This window comes from Elephantulus edwardii, unplaced genomic scaffold, assembly GCF_000299155.1.
Source record: "Elephantulus edwardii isolate Elephantulus edwardi_28Jun2011 unplaced genomic scaffold, EleEdw1.0 scaffold00314, whole genome shotgun sequence".
Lineage (NCBI taxonomy): Eukaryota > Metazoa > Chordata > Mammalia > Macroscelidea > Macroscelididae > Elephantulus > Elephantulus edwardii.
This window is the reverse complement of record NW_006400064.1, coordinates 1,011,575-1,026,902: the sequence shown is the minus strand read 5'-3', so window position 1 is coordinate 1,026,902 and position 15,328 is coordinate 1,011,575. Positions and strand designations below refer to the sequence as shown.

General features: G+C 40.7%; 1 protein-coding gene across 1 annotated transcript in view; it reads right to left on the bottom strand.

Annotated features, from left to right (window-relative positions):
* The window catches only part of DRG2 (developmentally regulated GTP binding protein 2), a 40,740-nt gene that overhangs the window by 19,827 nt on the left and 5,585 nt on the right, over positions 1–15,328 (bottom strand). Inside the window, exon 2 of the mRNA XM_006901184.1 lies at positions 5,846–6,006. Coding sequence (XP_006901246.1) covers positions 5,846–6,006 — 161 coding nt within the window. The remainder of the gene's footprint in view (positions 1–5,845; positions 6,007–15,328) is intronic.

The window sequence follows — 15,328 nt, the reverse complement described above, 5'->3', positions numbered from 1 at the left end:
AATATTTGTCCTTTTGTGACTGGGATATTTCACTCAGCATAATGTTCTCCAGAGTCAACCATTTTGAATAAGGGTGGTTTTTTTTTTCTTTAAAGATTCTGTATGACATTCATGGAATCCTCTAACTTGAAGTATCCAGGAATTTTTGTTTTAAGCACAAGAGCTTCCTCTGGCTATTTCAATGTGGCCAAATGATAATGAAACATAATGAAATGCAGCATCTCTGCCTGGTTCCTTCCTTGGAAAGGTGACAGAGCGTGAATGTACACCCCTGGGAACTTTGTTTCATCTCAGTAAGATTTCCCACATGGCACCCAAGACATATGGTCAGATGTCAGACATGGCTCCAGCAGAGATTATACAAAGAGGAAACCAGAGACCATCAACCTTTCCTAAATCCAAGCTTCGATAAATGCTCTCAACTTCCAGGAGCAGGCTAGGGAAAGAAGTGTTCAACAAGAAATTTCTGAATTTTATTAAGAGGACAGAGATAAAGACCTGATAGTACTATACCCTTTTAGGTCTAGACATGAAATGACACCCCCCCCCCCAAAGAAACAATGCATCTTCAAAAACAAACACTACTCTCTCCCAGATGTAATGGGTTGGGTAAATTATTAGATTTCGTGCTAAGAAGGGCAAGTTCTGAACCATAAAGAGTAAGGCATATAGTCTGATTCTCTAAAGATCAATGGCTCTTTAGTGGAAAGGTAAGCAGTAAGAACCCTGGTTTCAAACAGCTCGTGTCAAAAATAGGGAAAATGGAGAAAGCCTTGGTCTCTTAGGTACTACTGCCAAAAAGTTGGGCCTTATACTTTGTTGGCTTGACTCAAGGCAGGCAGTCAACATATACTGCCTGAACAATGGACTCTCGTTGAAATTCATATAAACTGTAGGCTTGTAATGAAGATGTGGGGGTCAATAGTGGGAAGATAAAAATTTAAGAGTCCTAAAAAGCAGGTAATCCAAACAACAAAAATGGTAATATAAATGCTTAACATGTGGCCTTAAAAAAATCATCTTAGCAGAAACACAAACCAATGAAAACCCAACCTCACTGTAAACCTTTGTTAAAATCACAACAAAACCACATCTCACACCATGCACAAAAATCAGCTCAAGACAGAACAAAGACGTAGGGGGAAAGCTCCCAAACCATTAGTATCTTAAGAGACACATAGGGATCAAACTTAGCAGCACCAGCCTATGGTATAAATAGGCCTGCAAATATAGTCAGAAATGTATAACCAGAAGAGTATAAAATCAATTAATGGGACCTTCTAATAATTGTCCCTGTGCACATGTACACATTAAAACTTTTTCCAATAGTTTGAAAAGAAAGCCTACATACAGACTGAGAAAAAGCACCTTGCAATGGTATCTCAGGCAAGGGTCTCTTAACAAACGTTTTGAGAACTCTAGAAGGCCTCCACAGGAAAAAAGACTGATAACCCAATCACAAAAGGGGCAAAAGCCATCTAAAGACTTTTCACAGAGGATGACATTTGGATGGCCCACAGACATATGAAGACATGCTCAAAAGCACCAGCAATCAGAGAGATGCAAATCAAATCCACAATGAGATACTATCTCATCCCAATAGCAGTGGTAAAGTTTAACAAGACAACAAGCAATAAATGTTGGAGATGATGTGGAAAGATAGGAACTCTCATGCACTGCTATTGGGATTTTAAAATGGTACAACCACTCTGGAAGGCAGTTTGGCATTTCCTCAAATAGCTGAACACAGAAATCCCATATGATCCAGCTATTCCACTGTAAGAATATACCCCAAGGAAAACAGAACTGAGACAGTAATGGAGATGTGTACTCCTATGTTCATAACAGTGTTATTCACAATAGGAAGGAAATGTCGACCAGCAAATGAATGAACTGAGAAATTGTAGTACATTCACACAATAGAACACTATGCATCACTAAGTAGCGATTCTGTAAAATACAGTATTAACATGGGAGAGTGCGGAGTGAACTAACCAAGTCTCGAAGTTGCTATGTGCCATTGAGTTGCCTGAGACTCACAGTGACCCTATGTACAACAGACCTAAACTCTGCACTATCCTGTACCAATCTCACTAAATCTGACACACCTACCCATATTACCTCAATCACTGAATCAATCCATCTTATCGAGGGTCTTACTCTCCTGCACTGTCCCTGTACCTTCCCAAACATGACGTCCCTCCCCAAGGACTGGTCCCTTTTTGCAACATGTCCAAAGTATGTCAGACGAAGCTTCAGAGTCCTTGCCTCCAAGGAGGGCTTAACCCTCTCCAAGATGAATCTGTTCGTTTTCTTAGCTGTCCATGGTATATTCAATACTCTTCTCCAGTCACCACAGCTCAAAGGCATCAATTCTCCTTCTATCATCCCTAGTCACTGTCCAGCTCTCTGATGCATAGCAAGTGATTGCAAAGATCATGGCATGTATCAGGTGCACCTTAGTCTCCAAACTGATACTGCTGCACTTCAGTACTTTAAAGAGGTCCCTAACCATAGACTTTCACATTTCAATATGCCTTTTAATTTCTTGGCTGCCTGGTGCCAAGTGTTGACTGTGGTGGAGTCAAGCAAACCAAAACTGTGAACAATCTCAATCTCTTCACCATCCATCATGATGCTGCCAATTGTCTCAGTGGTGAGAATCTTTGTTTTCTTGATATTGAGCCTCAGTCCATACTGAAGACTGTAGTCCCTGACATTCCACAGCAAGAGCTTCAGGTCCTCCTCAGTTTCAGCAAGCAGGGTTGTCTCATCTGCCTAACACAGATTGCTGATGAGTCTTCCTCTAATCTTGATGCCATGTTTCTCCTCATAGAGCTCAGCCTCCCAGATAACCTGTTCTGCATAAAGATTGAAAAGGTATGGAGATAGGATACATCCCTGGCGTACACCCTTCCCAATTTTGAACCATGCAGTGTTTCCTTGCTCTGTTCTGACAACTGCCTCCTGGTCCAAGTATAGGTTTTGCCTTAGCACAATCAAGTGTTCTGGGATTCCCATTCTTCTCAGTTAGTCTCATCAGGACAAATTATTTTAAAAATAGAAGGATAACTAGTTAAGATGTGTATAAATGTACAAAGGGGAAAGGAAGAATAGGGTGTAAAATGGGGAAGCGGGGAAATCACTAGGATAGTAGTTTAGTGGGCAGATGGGTGTGTGTGTGCAAGTATAAGAAAGATCCAGTGGGGACTTCAAAAGATAGGGTAATAACAGGCATAGATGAATAGCAGTTTTATAAAACAATGTATATGAAGATTATACAATTTTATTAACATGATTGAAAGATGTGTGAATACATGTGGAAGAAGCACAATTTATACAAATTCTGTAGGCAAACCAGTATTAAAAAAAAATTAGGAAAAAATAAAAAAGAAATATAAACCCAGTGCAGAAAGGCTACATGTAAAGAGAAAGCCATTCACTGCAGTGTGTTACATTGGAGTAACTCATCTTCAAAGGAAGGTCTGGTTGAGCCTAGGATCATGGAACACCTATGCTAATGTCCAGAGCTTTTCTTCATTCTCTAGGATACACAGTGTTATTGTTAGGTACTATCAAGTCAACTAATATTCTTAATGACCTTATGAACAACAAAGCTGAACCTTGTCTTTGTTACAGTCACTGTATCAATCCCTTTTGTTGAGTTCTCCCTCACTTTTGCTGATGTCTTTTTCCAAGTATTGGCTCCTCCTCATAACATTCCCAAAGAAGGTGAGACCAAGTTTTATCATTCTTGCCTCCAAGAAGCATCCTGGTTATACTTTCTTCCGGATAGATTTGTTTGTTCTTTTGGCAGTTTATGGGTTATTTAATACTCCTTAGCAGCACAAGGGTGTTGAGTCATTCTGCACAGGGTTAGGGTGCAGGAAACTGGATTTTCAGTCAAGCAGGTACACTGGCTCCCAAACTGTACTTACAGTAATTTTTCCAAAGCGTATCGAGGAAAGAACCCTGATAAGTACTGATTTTAAAAACCCTTTTGGAGAAGAATGTTCTTAAAGCTTAGGAAGTACTTCAATGCCCTTGGGAAGAAACATAATCTATACTTACCCAGTGTACAACTCAGTTCTAGCACACTATAACATTTAGATGAAATGACCTAGAACTTTGGAGAAGGCAATGGTCGTTTCTAAAATCCACGAACCCTTGAACCAGATGGCTCCCTTCTAGGACTGATTCCTCCAGAGACACATGCCACAATGTTCAAGGGTATTAAAATCCTGGGATAACAAAGTTCAGTGCAGTGATAACGACATTACCTACAGTTATGAGCTGAAAAGTGCCAATGAAAAAAGCACAAGCAGAGAAGTATGAGTCCACTTATGTCTGTGTGTAGTGTGCTATGATGAGGGAAGTCAGCAAGTTCATCAAAAACAAGCAAGGTTGGAGAACCTGTCACAACCAAGGGAAATCTCAGAAACCGTGACAAGTAGATGTAATATGATATCCTCAGTGGAATTCTGGAAGAGAAATCAGCAACTCAAGAAGTCAGAATAAAGTATGGGCTTTAATGAATAATGGTGGATCAGTATTGGCTGTTGTTGATGTGTACTGCTGAGGTGGAACCAACTCACAGCTGACCCTCCAGTGGGTTTCCCAAGGCTGTATATCCCAGAGGAGAAGACTGCTCATTTTTTCCCCCACAGAGCAGCTGGGAATACAAACCATATGCCTTAGGACTGGCAGCATTAATACCTTACCACTAGGTTACCGAAGTTTCCTATTGGTTCATTAGTTGTGGTAAATGTTCCATACCAATGTGAGATGTTAAGAGTAGAGGTAACTTGGTGTGTGGTGTACACAAAACCCCCTGTACTATATTTGCAATTTTCCTGAAAATCTAAAACAGTTTTAACTTTTTAAAATGCTTTGCTGTTGTTGTGTATCATTGCAGAATTAACTCATCCTCCAGGGGTTTTCAGAAGCAGTAAATTGCATGGGAAGAGATTGCCTGTATTTCTTCTATCAAAGTTCTGGTGGACCAGAACCATATTCCTTTGGGTTGGCACCGCAACTCCTTACCACTATACCACTAGAGCTCCCTAGCTGTAACTTTTTTAAAGATAGCTCATGTCTCTCTTTGGCTCAAAACTCTAAAATGACCCCTTACATAAAAATCACATCAATATGTCTTACACAAAATTATGAAGTTCATAGAAGAAACCTAAAAAAAAAAAACCCCACCCTTTTTTTCCTCTAGGACAAAAACCGGTAGTGGTTTCTTCTTCCCTCAGAGAACGAGCCTAAGTCCTCTGGTGGTCCACTAGGTAGGTGTCCATCTTTTCTGATTCCTTTCTACTGTCCCTTGGCAATCACTCACGTGTAACCACCCTAGGTCTCTGAACACCTCAAGTGAGCTTTTTTCTCAGGAGATCTGCATTCGTCCTTCCCTCTGTCTGCCATATTTTCCACCCAGGAATCTGCCAGCTCCCTTAGTTCCTTTGAGGCTCTGCTCACCTCCTCATCAGAGGTACATTCTTCTTGGACCTTTCCCCAGAGTACTTGTTACCAGGGGGAAGGTCACAATTTTTAGCTGATGCTTTTACTATACTTTCTCCCCAAAGTGATGAATTCTGTGTGGGCAGGGGCCTGATATGCACATCCCCTGCTGTCTCTGGCACCTGACCCAGTACTTGCACAAAGGGCACACTCAGTATACACTAGTACATGAAGTTGGGTTGGGAAACCAAAATAGTGGAGTCTTCTGTGTCTCTGGAACAAATACAGAAAAGCAGTGAAGGGAAGTGCAGGCAGTTACTGTCGTGAGAGAGGACTTCTTGCCTTCCCCAAGGTCCATAAGAAGGGAATAAAGACTATCACTAACCTTACCCACAGAGGGAAATCCAATCAGGGCTACACGGGCATCGCCTGACTTCATCACGTCAAAGCCTTCTCCTTTGGATGAGGCTGATTTGGAGGGTTCTAGGAGCTGAGCCCGATATTTGGCAAGTTTTGCTTTCAGCAGTCCCAGGTGATACTCAGTGGCTAAAAGACAAAACAATGCAGAGAAGGTAAATTCCAAGGTATCCACACCCCATGGATCAGATGAAGCCCCACATGGAAGCAGGGATTGGCTGGGAACATCAGGATCAGACAGCAATTACTTCCAAGAAGGCAATAAACTCTGCTTGAAACACGCCTACTTCTTACTTCTTTAAAATAAATCCAGATTCTTCCCTACAGCAGTGTACCCAAGTGGGGTAGCACTACTCCCAAGGCGTTCTGGAGATAAGCAGGAAATGGTTTATGTCACTTCAGCAACAAAATCTTCTGCTGGAATTCACCAGATGGAGAGTTGGGGAAGTCAGCTGCCCTGGAAGGTCTGAGTTAATCCTGACCTGATAAGAACTACTGAAAGTCCCTCATGACTCTTCACGGAAGGCTAACCAATCTCTTAGCAAGATTATGGCCTAAGAAAATAATCTTAGCAGAAATACAACCCTAGTACTGAAAGGTCCCCCAAGAATCCAACCATAACGCTCATTAGAAATGAGGATGGCAAGACTCCGGCTTGCTTATTTTGTACATAATATGTCATCAGGAAAGAAAGATCAATCCCTAGAAATGAACATCACGTTCAGTAGGTGTGAGAAAGCAAGGGAAACCCTTAATGAGATGGACTAACACAGCAGTGTGAATGCACTCATGGTTTTAAGGATGGCACAGACCTGGGGATGCTCTGTTCTGTTGTACTCAGCTAGCTCTGAGGTGGAGGGAACCTGATGGCAACCACAGAAGGTATACTTAGCTTCAGAATCCTGAAGCCTAGACTCTTGTTTTACATATACATTTTATATAAGTTTTAATATATGCTAAACCTTCCAGAACGAAGTATGTTAAGATTATGATTAGTTTGACCCACAGTTGCTAAGCATTTTGGAAAAGCACACTGCCAACAGTGATGTCTTCTATTGTGGAGGACCTTGGTTACCAACACAGGGGGACTGCATGTGGCTGCCACCTTCCAGAACTCCACCTGGAGATGCATTTGTGTCCAATTATATTGCACTTAAGTCAAATAATCAATATATAATCTTATGTAACCTTTTCAGTCTGTATGCAGAACAGATCAACCAAGACTCTGGGCTGTACGAGGAGGAATGTGGCATCAGGATTGGTAGAAGAGTCATCAACAACATACGTTATACAGATGGCACAACCCTGCTTGCTGAAACTGAGGAGGACCTGAAGCACTGCAGCCTTCAATATGGATTGAAGCGCAACATCAAGAAAACAAAGATTCTCATTATTAGGCCAATTGCCAGCATTACTACAGATGAAGAGATTGAGACTGTTAACAGTTTTAGTTTACTTGGTTCCACAGTTAACACTCTTATTAACAGCAGCCAGGAAATCAAGAGACGAACTGCACTGGCAAAGTCAATGGTGAGGGACCTTTCAGGAGTACTGAAGAACAACGATACCAGGCTGGAAACTAAGGTGCGCCTGATCCAGGCTATAGTCTTCGCAATTACGTGCTATGCATCTTAGAGTTGGACAGTGACTAGGGATGATAGAAGGAGAATTGATGTCTTTGAGGTGGTACTGGAAAAGAGTGTTGAACATACCATGGACTGTTAAGAGAACAAACAGTTTTGTCCTGGAGAGGCTGAAGCCGGGCTGCTCCTTAGAGTCAAGAATTCTAAAGCTTTGTCTGACATACTTTGGGCATGTTGCAAGGAGGGACTGATCTTTCGAGAAGGACATCATGTTGGGGAGAGTGAAGGGACAGTGCAGGAAAGGAAGACCCTCGATGAGATGGATCGATTTTGATTGGAGTGGTGGGAATGAGTGTGTTTGAGACGGCAAGGTTGGCACAGTATAGAGCGGCATTTAGGGCTCTTGTACATAGGGTCACTATGAGTGCCAAGCGACTCAATGGCACATAACAACAACAATCTTATGTAGGTGTATCAGAGACATAAGGTTGGCACAGAATAGAGCAAGGTTCAGAGCTGTTCACACTATGAGTCACAACCAACCTGATGGCACATAAAAAATAGTACAGGTATGTTTGTTTGGGAAGTTCACTTCTGTTAAAAAAAATCCCCACATCATTGTAAGTGGGTTGGAACCAACTCATAGGTGGCCCTCAGGTGGATTTTCAGGGGGCTGTAAATTGTACAAGAAAAGATTACTTATCTCTCTCCCTTGGAGCTGCTGGTGGATTCAAACCAAAGCACCACAGGTGTCACCTCTGGTTAGCAGCACAATTATCTATGAGGCATGCCACCAGAGCTTGGTAAAGGAGGTGTTACAAGAGCTTTGCTACAAATGAGGCACTGGTTTGACAAAATAAGAGACTCAAGGCATGATGTAAACAAGCCACTGGCAGCTTCACCAATCACATCAACCACTCTCCTTACAGCAACTGAAATTCTATCACAGCAGCTTTTTATTTTTCAAAACATGCTGATCTCAGTTCTGCCTTTATATTTGCTGCTTACACCATTTAAATGCTCCTTCTTATTCGAGGTTCTGGGAGAAAGTGTGTCATGCAGAGTTAAGAGCCTGTATTCTGCAAATCAGCCTGTGCATGAATCCCATCTTAATATCAATGGACATTTTGCTTTGGAAAAACAAATCTTCCTGTGTCTCAGTTTCCTAATCTATAAAACAGAAATCCTGAATGCAGCAGATAGTGTGTTGGGTTTTATTTTTTACGGATTAAGGAGAGTGTATAGCACATGGCCTAAAGAGGAATCAGAATACATTTATGGGGAAATTGTTGGAGCAGCTCATTATCAGCTCTGAAAAGTAGGGTAGGAGCTAATTGTGAAAGAGACAATCAACTACTCATATGCAAATTTAAAATGATGCTAAAGAAAATAAAATCAAATTCACAAGAACTAAAGTTTGACCTTGAGTCTTATCCCTCCTGACTTGAAAGACCATCTCAGGAACAGGTTTGAGGCCTTGAATGCTAATGAGTGAAGACCAGATGAGCTATAAGAGGGTATCAAAATTATCAACTATGAAGGATGCAAAAAGTCATTACAAAGATGAAGGAAGAAGATAAGACCAAGATGGATGTCAAAAGAGACTCTGAATATTGCACTAGAGTGCCAAGAAGCCAGAATAAAGGAAAAAAATGAAGATGTTTGTTGGGGAGTGTTGGGAAGGAGGCCCCTGGCTGGGGCAGATCACCTGGCTTCAGATAAGTGCAAGCCTATATGATCCATATAAGCCCTTAATACAGGACAGAGAAAGCTCTCCTGTGTTTGGCTGTGCTGGCTGAGAAAGCTCGCCAACCAAAAAGATGTCTGCTGCATCCGCTGGCTGGGAGTGGTCTGCACTGGGCTGAGGTTCTTCTGTCCAGTCCGTGTACTCCATATCTACAAATCCATCTCATCCTGTCTTCCTGTTTACACTCCTGTATATAAACACACTGTATCCCCCAATAAAGTTAAGTCAGCTCTCTGAAGTGCTCCCAGAGTAGTGTGTCTCTGTTGTGCTCACCCCCATCAAGGTGTCGCTACTCCCCACCAGCAAAAAAAAAGCAACAGGCGTTAAGGAGCTGAACAGAAGATTACAAAGGGCAGCACGGGAAGACAAAGCAAAGTATTATAAGGAAATGTGCAAAGAGTTGGAGTTCCAAAGTAAGAAGGGATGAACTTGCTTGGTATTTCTTCAGCTGAAGGAACCGAAGAACAAATTCAAGTCTCAAACTGCAATGCTTACTTTATGGATGTTGTGGGCAGAATGTTCACTGACTCAAGAAGCATCAAAAGAAGATGGAAGGAGTATACAGAGTCACTATACCAAAAAGAATTGGCTGACATAGAATAACTTCATGAAACAACATATGATCAAGAGAAAACAGCAATGAAGGATCAAGTTCAAGCTCCTTTGAAGGAACTGGCAAAAAAACAAAACCCTAGGAACTGACAGCATATCAGCTGAAACTGATGCTACCCTAGATGTGCTCACCAGGTTGTGCCAAGAAATGTAGGAGACAATTTCTTGGCCAACTAACTGACTGGAAGAGATCCATATTTATTCCCATTACAAAAAAAAAAGGTGATCCAATAGAGTGTGGAAATCATCAAACAATATCATTAATATCACATGCCAGCAAGATCCTCTGAAAATTGTCCAAAAAAAGACTGAACAGCACACCAACAGAGAACTGCCAGATGTGCACAAATGGGTTTAAAAGAGACTATGGCACTGGTGACATTATAGTCAATGTTAGTTGGATCTTAGCTGAAAAGCAGAAGTACCAGAGGAATGTCTGTGTTACATTGACTATGCAAAGGCATTTGATTGCATGGATCACAACAAATTGTGGTTATCCTTGAGAATAATGAGAATCCCTGAAGACTTGATTGTGCTCATCCAAAACCTATACTTGAACCAGAAGGCAGTCATCAGAACAATGAAACACTGCATGGTTCAAGATCAGGAAAGGAGTATGCCAGAGATGTATCCTGTAGGAAAGGAGTATGCCAGAGATGTATCCTATCTCCAGACCCTTTCAATCTATATGTGGAACAGATCATTCAAGAGGCTAGAATTTATAAGGAGGAATGTGGTATCAGGATTGGAGGAAGACTCAACATACTTTGGGCACATGGCCAGGAGGAACCAGTCCTTGGAGTAGAACATCATGGATGGAGGGATAGTGCAAGAGAGGAACACTCAGGATGGACTGACTCAGTTACTGGGGTAGTGGGGGTATGTGTGTCAGAGACAATGAAACTGGCTCAAAATACAGTAGAGTTAGAGCTGTTATACATAGGGTCGCTATGAGTTGCAAGCAACTCAACAGCACATAACACCACCACAGCACATGGTATGAATGCAATAAAGGCTTTTATTACCATAAGGAGTGCTACTGGTGCAACAAATAAGCACGTGACTGCTAACTGAAAAGTTGGTGGTCTGTACTCATCTAGTGGTTCTGGGAGCTTTGGGGGTTTTAGTGGTAAGTTGTGCTGCCAACATAAAGGCATGTGATTCAAATTCACCAGCTGCTCCATGGGAGAATAGGCAGTCTCCTCCTGTTCAATTTATTGCCTTTGAAAATCCACTGGACGGTCATCTGTGGGTCGACTCCAACTCAGTTCTAACTAACAACAGTGGCTCAGTTAGAAGCCCTCGTGATGTAGTGTGTGACATGCTAAGATTCTAACTGAACATTTAGTAGTTTCAATTCACTAGCTGATCCAGAGGACAAAGATGGTACACTTTCTCCCATAAAGTTACTTCAGAAACCCAGAGGAGGGTCACTATGGGTCAGAACCTTCTCAATGGCAGTAGATAAGTTGAGTTAGGGGGAGAATTTCCGGCCATCTGTTCTCATAAGGATTATAGCCTAGAAAATCTGGTGGGGCAGTTCTGCTCTACCACATGGGTTTATTCTGAGTCACAATCACCTTAAGAATAACTCACAACATAAGGGCAAACACTCTGAATATAACCAGAAAACTTCCTAGAACTTATGAAGTAGGTACGGCTTGCTTATTTAGGACACATCTGAGAAAAGATCATTACGTTGTAAAGCAGACCATGTTTGGTAGACAGTCTGTATAACTGAGGGAAATTCTCAGTGAGATGGACTGACAGTTGCTCCAACACTGTACTCAAGCATAATAACTGTGCAGATGGGATGGGGCTAGGAAACACTTCCTTCTGTTATTAAGCTACGTGAGTTTCAAGTAACGATGCTGTGAAGACAATTAAATATGGGTCCAATATGGCCCCAGAGGGTTGGTGGTGCTCATGGTTACTGTGGCTTTCCCGCTGTCAGAAAAAAAGCTTCCCCTAGATGTTTGCATAGCTCGTTTCTTCTCATTATGTGTCAGTGCAAATTATCTTCTAAACAGTGGTCTTTTTAAATCATCTAACCATGTCCTCTTACTCTCACCCTAAAAATATCAACCTGATTACTACATATCACATAGTAATGGTTCAATAAAAATGACAGATGAAGGATAAAGGAAAATGCTGAGACTCTATTTCCCAACTGTTTAGCCTCCAGACCTGAATAAAATCACAATAGTATAGGCATTAAGACCAAGAACCTAGTGCTTCCTACTCTTATAAGGCTGAGTGACACAGAGGCTATCCTGGTCCACTGCATACAGCATTATCAGAACATACCATATTCACCTCACTCCTAAGCTTCTGTGTCAGTAGTGACCCTCACCTGAATTATTCCTCCCTGAATCAGCTCAAGTTGGACTTCCTCTTGGATTTCATTAGTGCTGTCTCCTTACCACTCTCATGTGTCCTCCAAGCAGCCCTTACAACCTGAAATACAGTTTTGGAACTTCATTATGTACAGTCTCACTACGTGCCTCTCTTTGAAGAACTTCATAAGAGAATTTTAGGAAGACACTCTAACAACTCACAATATGCAGATAACATAACCTTGCTGAAAGTGATCTGGAGTTGAAGCACTTATTAATGAAGATTAAAAACTAGAGCCTTCAATACAGATTACAAATTAGTAACAAGAAAAAAAATCCTCACAATTGGCCCAATAAGCAACTTTATAATAAAAGGAGAAAAGACTGAAGCATTGGATTAAAGTATTCCATTTTACTTGGATCCACAATTAATGACCATAGAAGCAGCAAAATAAAAATCAGATGGTTTGGATAGTGTAAATCTACTGCTAAAGACCTTTTTAGTTTTGGGTTTTTTTTTAAGATTTTATTGTAATAACTTTAATGAACATTTACAAAGATTTTGGATTTCCATTCATTCATTATTGCACTTTTCTCCCTGCCCAGCCCTCCCCCATTCGCTCCTCTCTATGAAAAGTAAAAGAAAAAGTCTTTCTTTGATATACAATCTCCCTGTACCCCTCCCACCGCCCCAAGTACACTCCACTATGCAACCTTAACTGTAGACTCTTGGAATAACCACAATACCCTATCACACATCGCTTTTATTCTTTCCCTTATCTGTTTCAACTCAGTATACACAATTTACACAGTTATTCTCAGTCTTACTCCAACCCTGACATCAGTATCATTTTACAGCAGTGGCACCATGCAGTATTTGTCCTTTTATGACTGAGATATTTCACTTAGCATAATGTGCTCGAGGGTCACCCATTTTGAATATTGCATGAGTTCCTTGTTTTTCAATGCAGCATAGTACCCCATTGTGTGAATATACCACAGCTTCTCTATCCATTCGTTTGTTGATGGGCACTAAGGTTGTTTCCAACTCCTTGCTATTGTGAACAAAGCCACAATAAACATGGGTGTGCACAGATCTGCTTGGGTGGCAGTTATGGTCTCTTTGGGGTATATTCCCAGTAGTGGAATTGCTGGGTCAAATGGTATCTCTCTTTGCAACTTTTTGAGAAAGCGCCATACTGCCTTCCACAGTGGTTGCACCATTTTACACTCCCAATAACGGCTAATAAGGGTTCCAGTTTCTCCACAACCTTGCCAGCATTTGTTGCTTGCTGTTCTATTAAATTTTGCTATTTTGACTGGGGTGAGATAATATCTCATAGTTGTTTTGATTTGCATCCCTCTTAGAGCTAGGGATTTTGAACATTTCTTCATGTGCTTGCTGGCCATCTGAATATCTTCATTGAAGTGTCTGTTCATATCCTGTGGCCATTTTTCAATTGGATTATTTACCTTTATCTTGTTGTGGTGCTCAAGTATTTTATAAATTCCAGATATAAGTCCCTAATCTGACATGTCATTCCCAATACATTTTCCCAGGCGTGGCTTCCCTTTTTACCCTGTTTGAGACATTTTTGGATGTGCATAGGGATTTGATTCTTAGAAGGTCCCATTAATCTATTTTACCTTCTCCTGGCTGTAGATTTTTCAGGATACTTGGAAGACTATTTATGCTGTGGATTAGGTCTACTAGAGTTCTTCCAAGCTTTTCTTTAGTGAAGTTTATAGTCCTTGGTTTTAGTTCTAGATCCACCTAGAGTTGAGTTTTGTGTATGGAGTGAGGTGTGGATCATGCTTGAGTCTTCTGCAGATATTTTTCCAACTTTGCCAACACCATTTGTTAAAAAGGCTGTCGTTTCCCCACTTAACTGATTTCATCTCCTTGTAAAAATCAGTTGACCATACGTAGATGGATGTAGATGGGCTGGACCTTTTTAGTTTTAAAAGCAAAGATGTCACTTTGAGGACAAAGATGGGTCTGATCCAAGCTATGGATTTTTTTTTGTTCAATTTGTTTTTGGTTTTAACACTATCATTCAAAACACAATTGCACAAAAACGTCAAAGTTTTAAAAGGAGAGATTCTTGATGAACTTAATACTATATACATACTGTCATACAAAGAACATTAAAATAGGACTAAAAACCTCTACAAAATATAAAACCCACCCTCACATATTTGCATGAAAATATCATCCACAAAGCTAAATAAGTTTTAAAAGGTATTTGAAGGCTCTAAGTGTAGTTTTCAAACCAAAGAACTCTATTTTTGACTGCACAATAAGATTACTGATAATAAAGTCAATATATAGATTTTCTTTTACAAATAATTATTTTATCATCTAGTATACTATGTAATGAGAATCCTTAGGGAATAAAGCAAAACATTACAATTGTTACAAAAAGGGGGAAGTGTTAGTCTTTTGGAGATCTCAATCTCTCCACTAAACTGTGCCCAGAATTTAATTTCTTTCAGTCAGTTGTGTATTTTTAAATTTCTCTACAAATAACATCATAATATCTACTTTAAAACTCAGAACTCAGACATTTTAAAATAAAAAAGTATTATACTTAGTAATTTAAATGTGTTCCAGTCCAGTGGCTTCAATAAACCTGCTGACATTAAAGATTTTTCCAAATATTCAAAACAAAAGGGAAAAATCTATATAGTTAAAATTGAAAAAGAGCCTCCAAGACAAAAATGGATAATATATACTTGTCTAGTCATTACATTTCCTAAGTAGCCAAAGAAATGCATACACACTCATACTTATCTCAAATATTTTTCCTTTTTCAACAGCCATCCATTTGAAATAAAATCTTAACATTGTTGTTATGTGCCGTCAAGTCTTTTGCGGCTCATAGCGACCCTATGCACAACAGCCCTAAACCCTGCTCTATCCTGTGCCAATCGCACTATCTCTGACACACCCAACCCGATTACCCCAATCACCAAATCAATCCATCTCACAGAGGGTCTTCCCCTCCTGCGCCGTCCCTCCACCCTCCCAAGCATGATGTCCCTCTCCAAGGACCTCTCCCTCCTTGCAACATGCCCAAAGTATGTCAGACGAAGCCCCAGAATCCTTGCCTCCAAGGAGTTGCCTGGTTTAATCCTCTCCAGGATGAATCCGTTTATTTTCTTGGCAGTCC